This window comes from Hoplias malabaricus, chromosome 15, assembly GCF_029633855.1.
Source record: "Hoplias malabaricus isolate fHopMal1 chromosome 15, fHopMal1.hap1, whole genome shotgun sequence".
Lineage (NCBI taxonomy): Eukaryota > Metazoa > Chordata > Actinopteri > Characiformes > Erythrinidae > Hoplias > Hoplias malabaricus.
In genome coordinates, this window is record NC_089814.1 from 18,277,171 (window position 1) to 18,293,965 (window position 16,795).

The 16,795-nt window shown below is 35.6% G+C and overlaps 2 protein-coding genes across 2 annotated transcripts; both read left to right on the forward strand.

Annotated features, from left to right (window-relative positions):
* The first annotated feature begins 4,138 nt into the window (after window positions 1–4,138).
* Window positions 4,139–8,832, forward strand: havcr2 (hepatitis A virus cellular receptor 2). Its single transcript, XM_066646731.1, has 6 exons — window positions 4,139–4,254; window positions 4,646–4,984; window positions 5,894–5,959; window positions 6,355–6,410; window positions 7,104–7,188; window positions 7,864–8,832. Exons 1-6 carry the CDS (start codon window positions 4,143–4,145, stop codon window positions 7,983–7,985), a joined length of 780 nt encoding a protein of 259 aa, XP_066502828.1. The 5' UTR covers window positions 4,139–4,142; the 3' UTR covers window positions 7,986–8,832.
* A 2,526-nt stretch (window positions 8,833–11,358) lies between these two features.
* havcr1 (hepatitis A virus cellular receptor 1) lies at window positions 11,359–16,620 on the forward strand. The gene is made up of 7 exons (XM_066646532.1): window positions 11,359–11,455; window positions 12,215–12,556; window positions 13,894–13,989; window positions 14,401–14,441; window positions 14,537–14,624; window positions 14,723–14,759; window positions 15,700–16,620. Exons 1-7 carry the CDS (start codon window positions 11,401–11,403, stop codon window positions 15,824–15,826), a joined length of 786 nt encoding a protein of 261 aa, XP_066502629.1. The 5' UTR covers window positions 11,359–11,400; the 3' UTR covers window positions 15,827–16,620.
* Window positions 16,621–16,795: the final 175 nt, after the last annotated feature.

Sequence of the window (16,795 nt, forward strand, 5' to 3'; positions counted from 1 at the left end):
AAATATTTTTTTGTTAAGTAAATAAATAAATATGATATAATATATTACTAATAATACTTTATTCAAATCCCCTTCACATTTCCAAGATTGAAAAATGAAAGGTATCTTCCTTGTGATTGAGATCCTCATGAGGAAACACGGAGCAGATTGTTGAACTGTGAATTTTGATCAGGCTCTTATTAATTACACAGAACTTTAGCTGCATGCATTAAATCCTGCTTTTATGATTTGACTGTGGATGACACTCCAAAGCCTTTCATGTGTGATTTTATCAAGAAATAAACCAAGAGCATAATAACAAAAGGATATCAGGTGCTTCTTGAGTGTACATTCAGTCACAGGTGTGGCTCACTCATAAGGGGCCAGTGAATTCATCGAATTATGCTAAGGACTCTAAAAAACGCACATGGAAGCTAAAGCTCATACACGTTTTTTATGTGGTTCTTTGTGTGTAAGAGAGAGAGACACACACAGAGAGAGAGAGAGAGAGAGAGAGAGAGAGAGAGAGAGAGAGAGAGAGAGAGTGAGAGAGAGAGAGAGAGAGAGAGAGACACACAGAGACAGAGAGAGAGAGAGAGAGAGAGAGAGACAGAGAGAGAGAGAGAGAGAGAGAGAGAGAGACTACAAGTAAATTCATTTTGCTGTCTTTCCAATTATGTAGGACTGCATTTACCTCACTTAAGGAACCAGTAATCATTCATTAACCCTTGTTAATCATTGTTTACCATCCATTAATCATTGTTAACCCTCACTGTGAACTTTCATATAAGAAAATATTTATATTCACAATATTGGCTAAAAATTAGGGTTGTCAACCATCCCATAAAAATGTGCACTTAGTATTGAACTGATACTGGATGCGCTTTGTTCCTTATTTTTGACACTAAAGTAAACAAATAAACAAACAGACAAAATAATGTAATTAATAAATAAATATCATCTTAAAAAACTAATTAAAAATAATTAATTAAATGTCATGACTTAATTTCTGTATTTCCAAATTTCATTTATTTTCTGTAACCGCTTATCCATTTCAGGGTCATGGTGGGTCTGGAGCCCACACAAAATCACTGGGTGCAAGGCAGGAGCACACCTTGGAGAGGGTGGCAGTCCTTCACAAAACGACACACAATCACACATTCACTCACATCTATGGACACTTCTGAGTCACCAATCTACCTACCAATGTAGCAGAGGAAACCCACACAGACAGTCACAGCTGGGCTCGAACCCACAACCCCAGGACCCTGGAGTTGTTTAATACAGACACTACCTGTTGCGCTACCCTATTTCTAATTTCTAAATGTATATATTTCTATATCTCTGTGTCAATATGTTAATTATGTGATAAGGCAGGTATGTGCTTTTTGTGCTTTTTGTTCCGTCTCAGCAGCACAGTGGCTGTATTAAACAGTAAAAACTCTTCCCATGTGTTTAGATGTTTACATTTATCAAAGAACCAGGACATCCATGAGTCCTGTTCTTGTCTCCCACTCCAACACTACACTGAAGGCTTGTGTTGCACAAGGTTTGGCAGGGGCTGTAACGTGTGACAGCTTTTATAATGAGTCAGAAATTATTGTAAGAATTTACTTTTAATGAACAACTCACTCTTATACATCATGTATTTGCACTTGTTTGTTTCAGTGTAGTGCTGCAGTGGGAGTCTGGACCAGGACTTGTGTAATCTTTGATTACAAAATACAAAAGTGAATAGGGAAAATGAGGCATCAATAAAATCAGTGTTCTGAAAATTTCATCTGCATTCTACATTTTGTTTTGCACTACTTTTTTATAAAACCAGGTTTTACTCTAAAACATGTAAAACAGACTTATTTTCACTGTTAAATGAAAACTCATAACTGTTATACATGTATGTTAAAATTTGTGGCACTACTGAAGAATTTTTACATGATGATGTAAATTGTGTCCCCCCAGGTGCAAATAATTCCTTTTTGGCTGCTATCCCCTTCCTGATGGGCTGGTTGACCCTGATTAAAGGCTTACTCAAACACGTAGCAGAATACTGTTGTCTAATTCATGTGTTAATCTGTGCTTTGTGATTCACAATCATCAGTTTGTTGTGTGTTTGACATTTTGCTCATATCCTTTCTGTATATTGTTTAGTTCATTTTTTTATTTGCTGGTGGAAATATCTCTGTTATGTAGCTGTATGAACCTGTAAAAAGTGTTTAGAGATCATTGGTTGGAAAGTAGGGAGGTTGATGACATTTTGTTCTCATGATTGTAATTAGCTAGAGACTTAGAGTAAATACATTTTTTTTATTGTTTTTTGCGACCTGAATTTTTTATTTTTTTTTTTTGCTTAGTTTGGCCCCTGAAGTTCACTCCATCTTCTTCATACTAAAACAGACGACAAACTGATACAGTGGTCTCACCTGACCCTAGACAAGTTGGTCCCCTGAATGTCAGTTTGTAAACAGGTTTTGGTCCCAACAACATGATATATTCCTAGCACAATACACACACCCCAAAGAAACTGAAAAGGGTCAGACACTTCTGTTGCTTCTAATGTTTCATGCTGGAACAGATTTAAAATATATTGTCCAAAGACTTTGTGCTCTTAAATTTCATGGATCCGCTACTGTGAGTCAGAGCATGACAAGGCTGAGTTAACATTAAAGCATTAGTGTAATTTCTAAGATTATTCAAAAATACAACAAATTCATTTATTAAATGCAACTATTAACATATTCATTGTTCCATTGTAATGATTATCTTTTATCCCAAAATTCAGATGGATTTACTCAGATGGAGTGATCAGAGATATGCAGATGTGGCCTTTCATATTATGTATTATTCATGTGGAAGTGATAATAGTTAAATGTCTACTGGTCAGCATTCATTATCTTTATAATTTCTGCTTTAACATTGTTTGCGTTTCTTATATTTTTGTGATTAGCAATTATTCATGGCTATTTTAGAAAGAGATGGTCATGTAATGTACAAAAACAATCTATTAAGAAAGAGGAAGCTTTACAAAAAAATCTGTGACAGTCACTGAGCTCTGAACACTGTGATTTCACTCTAGAAAGACTGAGGAAAAAATCTACCTCACACCACATAGAATATGTTCAGAAGTTTATACACATTCAAAAGTTTCAACAAATGTTATTAAAGAATCAGCTACAGTAAGTTGTGTCCAATGTGGACACAGATATTCAGTATGTACACACTGCCTGTCTTTATACAAAAGCATGTAATAAGTCTAGTTGCTCTAGAGCTGTTGCACATGAGCTTATGATCATCATACTCATTGACAAACATGAGCTATTCCAGCAGTGTTTCTCAAACCTGGGCCTGGAGGCACCTGCTGTGCATATTTACTCCCACACATGATTCAACTGATCAATTAATGTAGTCTTTCCAGAGTTGCAGTGAGGAAATCCCTAGAATAGAGGGTATAATACTCGAATAAATGTGCACCTATGCCTGGAGTGATGGAACACAATTTGGGATAATCTGAATTGGCATTTGTGGTTTTTGCAATGGCTCAGAATGCACCAGAAGAATAGAAACTGAAACTGCTGCAAAGGTGGACATCTGAACTGTAACTATAGAAGAAATGAGTGACGAACCTTGTGTCCACAAACCTTGGATGAAATATGTTTTGCCTTCTTGTAATCAATGCTGGGTAATAAAACCTTACGATGAATAAAATCAACTGGATTTCACATATGATAATGTACATCTTAAAAAATATGTTTTAGGATATTTTTTAGTAGAGGCAGTTTTTCTCTGTAGAAACATGAACAAGGAAGAATAATGTGAATCCATAATTTTCCTTTGTTAATTTTCTATGAAAGAAAACCTGTAGTAAATGTTGCTGCACAGCACTGAAAAGGTTTTCACTAATGATACAAGTCAAATAACACTTTCCCCAAGGGTTTGTGTAGGTGGTATAGAGTTATCCTACTTTTATTTGTGTTATTACTTGTCTTTATTTCTGAAATGTCATTTTTCTTATGACTTCACCAATAACACTCAGCACATGACACTGTAAAGAATTTTCCTAATAAACACAGGAACAAAAAAAAAACTAAGGAGAGAAGTTAATGCGTTCTTCCTAAAAATGTGTCTGAGTCTATTTAAAAAATCGTTCCTGTTGGTGAGCTGGACTCATGGAAAACAGAAGTAGATGTTGTTTCCAGCATTTAAGCTGCTTAAAGAGACTGCTGCCACAGAAAATGTTAACTTCTGTGATAATCACCACATTAAGCTTCTTTATTGCAAGTAAGTACTGAATTTTATTTACATATAACAGCAAATGGGCATGAAATGATTAAGAGTGTATGTGTGTGTGATGTGCTTTCTTGGCAATATTTTATATTAAGAAGCACAAATAAGTGTTAGTTATGACTTAATAATTGAATTAATTAGTTCAGAAGTGTGTTTACTCATCAAAATATGAAAGATGGTAAAATCTTTATTTAACTCATGGAATATTTTCTTTGAAAACAAGGGTAATATTAAATATTAATATTTAATATGGATATTATATCTAAAAGATTTTTATGTTTGCTCCTCTCTGTTACCATGAAAGACAATGTAGGTGTCAGGCAGCTTTATTAACAAGTACCAACTTTAAAATGTTGCCTCCTTTCCTTTTTCTTTGTGTCTATAGCTTATGAAGCATCTGTTCTGACCGTGGTTGGACTCCTTGGAGCGACAGTTACTTTGCCATGTAAATATGATGTTAAGACCCATGGCACTTCAAATATTTGTTGGGGGAGAGGTCAGTCATGGTTCAGCTGTGAATACACACTTATCGCTACTGATGGACTGAGTGTAAAGTTCACACAGTCACAAAGATACAGATTACCCAGCATGCTGCACAAGGGGGATGTTGCACTGACTATCAAGAGGGTACAGAAGGAAGACAGTGGGTTTTACACCTGCCGTATTGAGGTCCCTGGACTGTTCAATGACCTCAGCAGCACAGTCTTCCTCATCGTGACAAATGGTGAGCATAGGCTCCATTTACATACAGATAGCAGCATTGTCTTGCATTAGGTACATGTAGGTCTGTAGTGGGATAACTTTGAGTGAAATATTATTTCTTAAAAGGTAATTATAGACAGAATAATTTGCAAAATATCCCATGTCCTATCCATTAAAGCTTCACATAGGGCCCACCTCACTCTCTTCCTACATGCATCCTCAACATTTCTGCTGTCAACTATCACTGAACATTCAAGTGAAATAGTATCCTATACCTGACCACTAAGGTTGCTACTTGATGCATTTCTTAGTATTAGGCATGGTCCCATTGTTTTTTAATGTACCTGAGGGCATTAAGTGATGGTTCTCTAACCTGGAGGTCAAAGGAACACCATATGCCAGTAGAGCTAAGAGACTATAAGACTGTGAGAGACATTTAATACTCAGACATTTAATGTTGTCTAAGGCAACTGTGTCCATTAACTGTTCCAGAATTGTTTATCATAAACAAGTAGTTTCAAAGTCAAATGAGAATTAAAATGGCTTTGAGCCTTTAAAAAAAGCCACATTGGAGATTATCTATGGAATTTCAGGTTGTATCCAAGAAATGTGAAAGAATAGTTTCACGCTTAAATACAGCATATAATGACAGAGCCATATACATTGGAAGTCATATATTGACACCTGTGTGACCTAAATCATTCTGTATCTTCTCTCTTGGTCAGCCTGATTCATAATAAAACTGAAACCCAGCTGGTGTTTTTCCACTGAAGGAAATAAATAAATGAGTGAGAATGTTTTGATGTGAAGTATTGATTGTTGCTCTTTTCATACCTCTCTGGTGACCACTCTGACCAGAGTGTTAGAGGAAGTAGAACCAGTTCAGCTGAACTGTATACAATTGTGTCTTTTCTGTGTTATTTTCCAAAAGGACTTGTCCCAGTCAGTGTGACCACACACACTCCTTTTTCTGAAGAGAAGCAAGTAGAAACAGAGGGTCAGTAACCTACCCACACACACATTCACACATGTGTTGAGAATCACTCAGATTCTGATCTGAGAGTTGATCTGAGATGATCTTTAATTATTAGTCTGATGACAGATGAACAGTAACAATAGACAGAGGAACAGAATAAAAAATCAGACTTTAGATTACACAATAAATTGTTCCATGGTCTTACACTGTAGAATATAGATGGTCAACCAATAAGTAATAAAATAATAATAGTTTATATCGCCATACAGAATGAATATATATGAGAGAGAGAGAGAGAGAGGAGAGAGAGAGAGAGAGAGAGAGAGAGAGAGAGAGAGAGAGAGAGAGAGAGAGAGAGAGAGAGAGAGAGAAAATACGTTTTAAGAGCTAATAACTAATAGCTCATTCTATTTCAGATACCACTGTTGAAAACCCCCGTGCTGATTCGGTTTCACAGCTGGTAAACCCTGAGGTTTGTTTTCTAATATCCTTTTAGACCTAAATTAATTACAACTTCCTGCTGTCAGGCGCTTTGTGTCTTTAAAGTCTCTAAATTGATTTGTATTTTCCCTGCATTTTTGCCTATATTATTGCAGTTTATTGTGAAGTTTAAATCATTTATACTATTAATTTTTAGCGTTTTAATTCTCCACATCTCTGTCTAATTTAGGTTTAACTTTATTTGACTTTGTCACATTTTGGTGGACACAAGCTGAAAAAAAGCTGATTGGACTAATCTCTGAAATGGCATAAAACTGCTGGCATATTCACAGTTGTGTTATATGTTAACAGAGATTGCTGTCAGAGATGTAGGCAAAAGTACACACTGACGTTCTGCCCAAATGCTCTTATGTATTCTTATGTATGGTATTCCTGCTCAAACTAGGAATCAAACCTAGTATGCTTTAATATTAGCTACATTACGTGCACCCATTTGTTACCTTAAACTTTAGAATAATCCAGTCAGCTAACATTGTAACATATGTAGCATTGGTTTTTAAAGTCCCGCATTCTTCACATCTTAACACTTATTAAGTAACTACAAAGAAAGAAATGCAAATAACTGAAGGGTTATTATTCAGTTGGAATTACATAACAGAAGTTTGGAATTGCTAACCTGTTTATTGAGTCATTTAATAGATAAACATGGATCTTCTTTTTTCAGGATACACTGGAAACCTTTATTCTAACTACACTGCGAGTGGGAGCTATCATATTCATCCCTGGTTTAGTTATTGCAGTTATATGGAGTAAGTACTTATTCAGTTGATATTTATAGAACCATCTTGTTCAATACTGAAATTGTGTGGATTAAATTTGCTTGATTTTAATGTGTTAATCACTGCAGAAATGCATGAAATGAAACGAGACTTTCTGGAGCAGCTGCACATGACCCTAGCTTTAGAATGCGTTGGGATGAGTTGTGGTGGTCATTTGTTGTGTCCATTTCTAATCACTAATCATCAAAAAACTGACTAATGTTCTCCTGGCTGACCACCATCAAATCCTCCCTAAGGATGGAAAATTTAGTGTGAAGCTTTCTCCAAAGAATAAGCTGTTACTGCAGTAAAACATTGACAAACTAATTTTACAAATATTCTATTACACAAAAGGCCCTGTTAGTGCATGTTACTAATGGAGAAAGTATTGTAGAAGTACACATTTTAATAGTGTCAATTCAATGCATCAAAAACTGGGCATAAAACATGAGAGTCTGAATCTTCTAAAGGCAGTAAGCATGTGTCCTACTGAAAAACCCCTGATTCAAAAAGTGCCTTAAACTATGTGGAAACATGTCTATGTGCTGCCTGAGGGTTTAAATAAACTCTCAGACAGCATCTCAGAGCAAAGTGGAAGTGAAAAATTTGAGTCATGAGACAGAATGCTTACAGTGCACTGAAGTGTTGTGCTCACTCTCCCCTCAGAACTGCAGCGCTCCAGAGATCAAACACACAGCAGCAGAGAAGAGAGAGCTCCCTCCCAGCTGCAAGACAGCAGATCACCTCCATATATCCCTGCACACACACCACAGCAGGAGGACATTTAAGACATCATGAACCAGCACTATTGTGGTTGTCAAGACAAAACCTAGTATTGCCAAAATGGCAAATTATTGGACTATGAAAATTATTTCAGTTAAAGTTACAGCAAAAGAATTGTATTTTTTCCAAAAAATTACTTTGGATCATTTCTATTTGACCATTCATCAACACAACTTAAAAAGCAGTTGGAATTTTCTAATTATGTAGAAAGCAAGGTTTTGTCCTGAGAGCAATGATGTAAAATTAGTGTTTGCTAAGTTTGCTTTTTCTCAGAATGAATTATGTCTGCTTTCTCATCTGTATTCTTACAAGTAAAGGTTTATACACCATTCTCAAGTTTTGTGGAAAACTTCAATTAGTACAGAAGTTTTATAGAAGTTCTTCACATTCTTTTTTGAAAGAAGCTCCAACTCTGTTATGCTCCAGCTGTGTTATGCTCCAATGAACCCTTTTAAGATTGTGTCAGTGCTGAATAGATTACATTACACTAAAGGACCAAAGCATCAGACATTGCTTCTGTAATCCTGCGCTTTAGATAGAGTTCAATGGCCCAGTTCTAAGAGGCTTTATACCTCCAGTGCCCATGTATGCCACTGAGATGACCTTAAGCTCATGTGTGGACAGCATCTAATTGTATTGGCCAGTGCTCTTCTGCCTGAGATTAAACAATCTGTGTGCACAGTTGAATGTCTGAATCAGCAGTGCATGCATTTTCAAGTACCTGACTGCACTAATCAGGAGTGATGTCCATAAACTTTTGAACATCTAGTTTAGAACAGAATAGATTTTCATACACTGGAAATTTGTTCTCTCTGTCATACAAGGTCCGACAACATTACAAGATTCTTCTCTAACAACACAGATTGTAATGCAAAATTAAATTTGCAGTAAGCAATCCTAATAAACAACTTATCAATGTATAATATTTCACTTATTCTGTCTGCCTTGAACTTCGTTAATCTTTAACTGGTTTAAAATATTTTAGTAATATATGTGGTTTATCACACAAGTCTATGGTATTAGTGTTTTAATACACTCTGCATTTTTTCTTTAGATTTAAAGGCTATAAATAAGTAATTACACAGAAAATTCTTGGTCATTTACATTGGTAACTGTCAAATTTTCTATTGTCTAAAAACTGTGCCAACTGACATTCATTTGTTTGAAGTATTACTGTTGGGTTGGACATTCTTTTCCTTAGGAAGGGTTCTGCTATGGTCCTTAGTTTAGAGTCTTTTTAATGTTTGTTTGAATTATCAAACAACATTGCAGGAACACACACACACACATAGCTCAAATCTGATAAATATTAAATGTATACTTTATATGTTTTCTAATATATACACACTTGAATTCACAATTTCACAAAATATACATGTTATATGACAATATATTGCATGCATGTTATATGGATCGTATGTGTGAAAGCACTCTGTAACTTTCAGGGGAGGGTAGGAAAACTGGAGGGTAGGTGGTTTTAAATGCAAATTGCTGGAGTAAACTGGCTCTGTACAGCCCAGTTACTTATTATTGTGATCAAGTATGAGTACTGGAAGTGAAATTGTAGAGTGAAAAAACGTACACACTCATCCAACCAGGCACACGCAAACACACTTGCACACACACAAATATACACCACAAACTAGAACTGTTTAGCAGTGGATTTATTTATAAGATCTTAACGCCTTTACATTCTGATGTAAATGGTGCTCAGATCATGAACTTTTTCTGCCAATCATAACATAGGAAATGCATTTCTCTCAAACACATTTGATTACATTAGCACTTTTAGATACAGTTAAACATGCAAGTGCTCTCTATATTTGGAACACCTCCAGTTCCCTTTAAAGGCAGATTAATTACTGAGGCTAAAAGATGGAAGGCTTGTTTCTAAGAGTCTTAATAATAAGGTAATTTTGTATTTTAACATGATTAGAAGAAATAGAGGAATCAGTCAATACTTTGACCCAAAAAACAAAACAGAAAAACAGAAAACATTCCATTTCACATGAAACATGTTGGTATCCAAATGCACTCTCACAGCATCTTCAAACCACACTAGTATTGCTTCTGTAAAATTACCACACTATACACCTGGCTCAAAATCTGCTTTAGAGATTTTGAGTACTTAGTTGTAAAAAAGTCTATTAAATCGAGTAAATGTCTTATTACAGATTCCTACCTCCTTCTGGCAATCCCAAAATATGAAATTCAACAGACCCCTATGAAAACCAATGTACACTAAACGGCCAAACATTTGGACAATGTTGCATCCTTCAACATTACTTCTGAAAACAAGCATATTTATATTTGCCCCCATTTCCTGCAGTAAGTGTCTCTACTCATCCCTCCTTAAACAATGCTATAAGTATCTGATGGCATTTAGCTATAAGACCATTATCAAGCTAATGTAGAGGTGCTGGATGATTAGTTCTGGTTCAAAAAACATCTACAGTGTGATGAGAGAATGCCATTAAATCAGCTTCACAAGGTTCTAAAATATACTCTAAAGCTTTCCCAGGAGAGTAGAGGATGTTATTGTTGCAGTCATTGCATCGATTTAGAAGTCCAGTGCTCCCGAGTCCTTTGCTAAGTATTTTTATAGCCCTGTGGTTCACACTTGGCATAGAGAATTTTGACCTTGAACTCATGTGCAGCTGCTGCAGTGCACAGAGATTACACATGTTCCAATATACAACCTGTTAAGCTAAATGGAATGGTGGGACAGCATGGTGCCCATTTAATAAACATTCATGTAAAACTGACAGTTTAGCTTTTTAGGAGGTATTCCCCGTTTTGTGAAAATTCATAGCACCCACTATATGAATTTCCAAAAGGAAAGAAAAAAAAAAAAGGATAACTGGTAGTTTTACATGCATGTTTATTAAACAGGGACTCTCCCTCTACAAATCTAAATTAAATAGCCTATCCTTTGTACTTTTGTGTTCAGGATAGAGGACAATAAAAACACAGCACACTTTAGCACAGCACAAATCACGCATTTATACATCAGAATTAATTACAAGGCTAAAAACTGACCTTGGAGACTTAGTGAAATTTAATAAGATTGGTCCAACACTGGCATCTAGTGTTTTATCACAACTGCTTCATGTTACAGGAAAGATTCTGAAGCTGGTTAAGGTCTACACTAAGTACATTTTTGGCTTGCATATGCTTGGTCACCGCAAACAGAAAAATAAGAATTAAAGAATGAAAGAAGGAAAGAAAACCAAGATTTAAGCAGGCTCACTTACATCATGTTATCTTATGACTAAGCAGAAGTGAAACAGTCAGAGGCAAGCATGCTTATGTACAGATCAGAGAGGAAGTCACGTGCAGCAGTGTGTTAACCTGGGTGTAAATCATTCTGATGCTTAGGGAGAAACTCATACGGCTGTCTTAGGGTGAACCTCTCTCATCATGAATCTGCTAAACTGCTTTATCTCATCATTCTGGTTCTTTCTCTGCTTCGCCGGTAGGTACACATTTCAAAGGTTCATTTCTTATTAAATGACACTTATTCAACAGATACTCATTCACTCATTAAAGAGACTCTCATGCAAGATCCTAATTTAAAGACATTCTGTTTACAAATCGAATATTTTTAAAAGACAATCATTCAAAACATACTTCTCAGAGCAAGATAGGAAAGTTATTAAGATATAAATGTTAATTTATTTAAAAACTGAAGTAATGTTCAGTCCATCTTTGTAATATTAAAAATATAATTACATTCTTGCTCAAGTAAAAGTACTGTTCCTTGATTAAATAATATTAGTGAAAGTGGTAGTAGCTCAAGAAAAAGTAGACTATCCAGAATTTATTTGGGCAAGAACAGGAGTGTAAGTTTGACTACATTCTTCTCATTTTAGATGTGAAGCACCTCCTGATTTAACAAAATGCTTCACAAGGGAATGTGATTCAGTGCAGACATCAGTGACACTAATGTGAGTTTATTAGGTCTAAGAAAGCATTAAGAAATTAAGCTACTGTTTGAGAATAGAGAGAAATACAGAAAATGGCAGATCTGTGTACATTTATTTGTACATGCACCTGAGAATGAAGATATTCACCTGTGTATAAGGATGTTATGTTTAAATTTCATTCAACAAACTGTGCTCTGATGCGCTGCTATTCTGCTGTTTTTAAAATAATCTGTGGAAAATAACCTTTTCAATCTGAACTTGAGAGTGTAAAACAATGTAAGTGAATGAGTGATTTTAAATCTGTTTAGTGTGCTCATGCAGTGAAAATACGGTGATGGGTGTTTATGGTCAGGATGTCACTCTGCCATGTAACTACGACTTCAAATATCATGGGAAATGTGAGATCTGCTGGATGAGAGGAGAAATACCAGCAAGTGGATGTGGTAATGAAATTATCGCAACAGATGGGGACAAAGTGAAGAGGAGAACATTAAGCAAATACACGTTAAAAGGACCCATACAGAAGGGTGACGTATCTCTAACAATCCTAAACACCACCCATGAAGACTCTGGAAACTATGGATGCCGAGTGCATGTTCCTGGACTCTTCAATGATATAAAAACTACTGTCCACCTTCATCTTACAGAAAGTGGGTAATCACAACAAAATCACATTTTCAGTTTTATTACAAGTGTAAATTTGATGATATTCTATCATACTTTTAACAATAAACCATTTCAAGTATAGGGTATTTTGTATGTAAAAGTGTGCTAACAGCCTTCATTTTAGAAGACATGTTAGGTTAATTGGTGTTCACATAAGTTTGATCTCATAGTGACAAGGTTAGTGTGGAGTTATTTTTAGGTTATGTCTTTTTATCATGTAAGAGTGTGACAACTGCACCACAGCGAAGCAAACCAGATATAATAATAATTTTTAAAAAACAGTTTGTTTCAAGCTTTTCACTCATTTGTAATGGCAGAATGCTGAAAATCAAATCACATGCTGAGGTATTGTAAATGAGCAAGACAAATTATGCACAATTTTTTTCAGTTTATTCATCCTTAAAAGAGTGCAAAGTTTCCAACTTTACTTTTCATTTTACAGAGGAATTTTGAAGCTGCTATTTTGGATTTTGGCAAGAACAAGTTGATATTGTTGCTAAGTGCATGTCAGGTGGCAGTTTTCCTTGAAGTTCATTTCATTCATACAACTTGGTTTTATACATGTGGTTTGTGTGGGATTTTTTAAAAAAATACGCAGAGGTGGTAGAACTATTTTATGTGGTGTGGCAAAGCATTGCTTTTAAAAAAGTATCCTAAGAGCTGCTGTACATAAACACATCAGATTTTACCTTTGCCAGCTCATATACCATGCCATTTATATACACCAACAAGAATACAAATACCAGAATTTTATATTCATTTATTCACAAATTACCATGAGTGGCACAGCAGGTAGTGTCACACCTGGACCTGGAGGTTGTGGGTTCGATTCCCGCTCCGGGTGACTGTCTGTGAGGTGTTTGGTGTGTTCTCCCTGTGTCCGCGTGGGTTTCCTCCAGGTGCTCCGGTTTCCTCCCACAGTCCAAAAACACAAGTTGGTAGGTGGATTGGCAACTCAAAAGTGTCCATAGGTGTGAGTGTGTGAGTGAATGTGTGTGTGTGTTGCCCTGTGAAGGACTGGCGCCCCCTCCAGGGTGTATTCCCTGCCTTGCGCCCAATGATTCCAGGTAGGCTCTGGACCCACCGTGACCCTGAATTGGATAAGCGGTTACAGATAATGGAAGAAAGATATGCAAATATATATCATATATGAACAATACAATGTATATTTAATCACAGCTCAGAGGTATTTATCTCAGTTACTCTGTGTTTCTGTACTGTATTTCTTCTCATGTTTTTGTAATTGTAGAGCCTACATTAAATTCAAGAATTAAATGTTGTAAAATTTGAAAAAGCACATTAATGATATGTTCCTGAACAGAACCTGCAACAAAAACAACAACAGTGAACCCTGTGTTTTCAAATATCACTGAGATTGTAACTGAAGAACCATGGTTGCCCGTATCCACAGAAAAAGGTACATGATTAATGCTATTTATGCTCATTTTCTATGTTTTTATTATGTGTTAGACTGTTTCTGGCCTTTTTAATCAGAGAGTAATCATTTAAATAAACTGTTTTTCTATCTCTAAAAACAACATTAAACAAATTAACTGTTAACTAAGTCAACTAAAAAAGCTAACTAAAAAAAGCAACAAAAAAATTATTTGAGAACATATTTACTGGTCCATGCATTATGATATTTCAGCACAGTGTGACACACAGCTAGTTCTGGCACATAGTTTTACTATGTAAAAAAAAACATAATAAAAACTGAAAAAAAATGTAGACAAAATGTTTTGTAGTGAAAGTGATGTATGACAGAAATAAATTTAAAACACTTCTCTAAATCTCCTCTTAATTTATTCTCTCTTCACTGTGAACTCAGCAAACTTCTCCAATGCATCTCTTCCAGTGCACAATAAAAATGTAGGTATGCATGACACCAAACAGAAACTCTGTATCAACAGCATCCCTGTTTGATTAGTGAGAGTCTTGAATAGCTAACTGTGAATATTCTTCAGGATGATATGGTGTACAATGTGCTTCCTGGCATTATGGTGTCAATACTGCTGCTGGTCCTTCTGGGACTCCTTGCTGGTTACTTGATTTGTAAGTTAATCAATTTATTAAATCAAGCCAAAGTATAATTACAGCAATTCGGTCCTGCTATACTTGACTGAATCTGAACCTAAGACTTTTCCTTTCAGGGAAACAAAAGAGAAAAAGCACAGGAACACTGATAACGTAAGTGAAATGTAAAACGCTGACTCATATGGATGGGTCATGGAAAAACTGCATATTCCACATATTCAATAACACATGAGTCAGAGGGTAGCTAAGTTGACTGAAAGGGTAAAAAACTATTTTTAATATTAACCCAATGGGTGTGTGTGAGAAAGTTATGCAGCTTAACTTCTGAACAGACTGAAAAATGTTTGACTGTTTAATTAACTTGACTGTAAAGTTTAGTTATATGTTGTCTCATATTAACTATTTTTCATTGCCTGTTAGCATATTAGCTGGGCCATTTTCACTGTGAATTTTTTAGTGAAGATATGATGTTAGTTATTAGCAAATAGTAACAAGAAGTAGACAAATATCAAAACATTAATGAAGGGTTTGGTGCATTTCAATGTTTTTAGGGAAGTTAAAAAGGAAAATACAGATAACAGACATTTCAGAGAATATATCAGTGTTGGCATTATATTGTCATGTTTACAGGTGGATAGCAGCTTGCATTTATTCTAATTAAATTGTACTTAAGTCTAATTTTGACATATCATCACAGTCCAAAAAAAAAATCCCCTCATTTTCGAGTTGTGTAGATTATAGTGATGGAGCACGCTTTGGGATTATGTAGAAATTTCCATACCTGACATCCTCACCGAAATGTCCCCACATCTAGGGTAAAAACATCTTGTAAAAGTTTTCAAGAGGAGAGGCTATTACTGCCGATAAGGGACAAACATCCAATAAAGAGTATATATCTATCGTTAATATAAACCATTGGATAGACAAGTGTATAATTGGACTGGAATACAGTAATGCTACTGTACATTGACGCCCTGGCTCGATCACCCTGAAATGGACAAAGCACAAAAGAAGACAGTGATGGTGATGATAATAAAATTGAATAAGCTGGTAGAGTAGAACTATTTCTCATATGATTATTCTCTCCCTACAGACAACAAAACTCTGATTCAGCCATCTACAACAACCTGAACAGCAGTGTTGGCCTACACAACAGAACAATGGCTGTGGAGAACATCTACCAACTAGAGACTGAGAATGAATATGAACGGTGGTCATGATAGATCAAGAAAATCCGCAATGCTACCCTGTACCTAGTTTAACTACTTATTTAGCTAAAGCTTCAAGCAATGTTATCACACATTTCAGTCCTCTCACAGAAATATTACTAAATTAACTAAGTCCTTTGAACTAACTACATTTCAGGGTTCAAAAATAAAAAAAAATCTCATTATATTCCATACTTATTTTCAAGTTAAACAAGTAGTCTACTTTGCTTCCTACACATATTCAAATATGTTTTCTGGTGCAATGGCTATACACAATGCAATGCAATTTTCAAAGACTGCTGTTTTTATTAATTAGAAATTACAGCAAATTCAGCTAATGTTTCCTCACAGTTCACTAGCTCTATGGTCTATTTGCACACAGGAAAAATCCTGGTGTTCATGCTCAGGACTGGTGCGGTAAATGAGAAACAAACCAACTGACCTGGAACAAGAAACAAAACACTATTTCAGCCAATCAGCAATAGAGGGTATTTGTGCTCATGCACAGTTTGGAGGAAGGGGAAAGGCAGGGGAGATTGTATCTGGATCATGCTATGTGTAGAAATTTAGGGTTGGAGCTTTTGAAGTTGCACTGGAGTAAGGGGTCTGTTTTGCTATTTAGTTCAAATATCAACAATTGTTCTCCAGAACGGTATACAGCACTGTTAACCACTTGAAAAACTTCCAAAGTCATTATTTAAACCACTAAAATATCCATGTTGAATAAATTGTTATATTTTTTGTATTATTATTATTTTGTTGGTGGTGTTATTTGTGGTAGTTGTAGTACTTCATAAAGTGTGCCAATGAGGCCAAATGAAAAGAATGTTTGACTTATGAGCTGAGGCATATGAGCATAAGAATAAACGCATATACCAATAAATATCAACAGTTAAAAATCTATTATAGTGTGATGTGATAAACCAGTGGTTTCCTGCCATGCCCTTCGTGCCCCCCTTCCCCCAATATTAACACGTACAC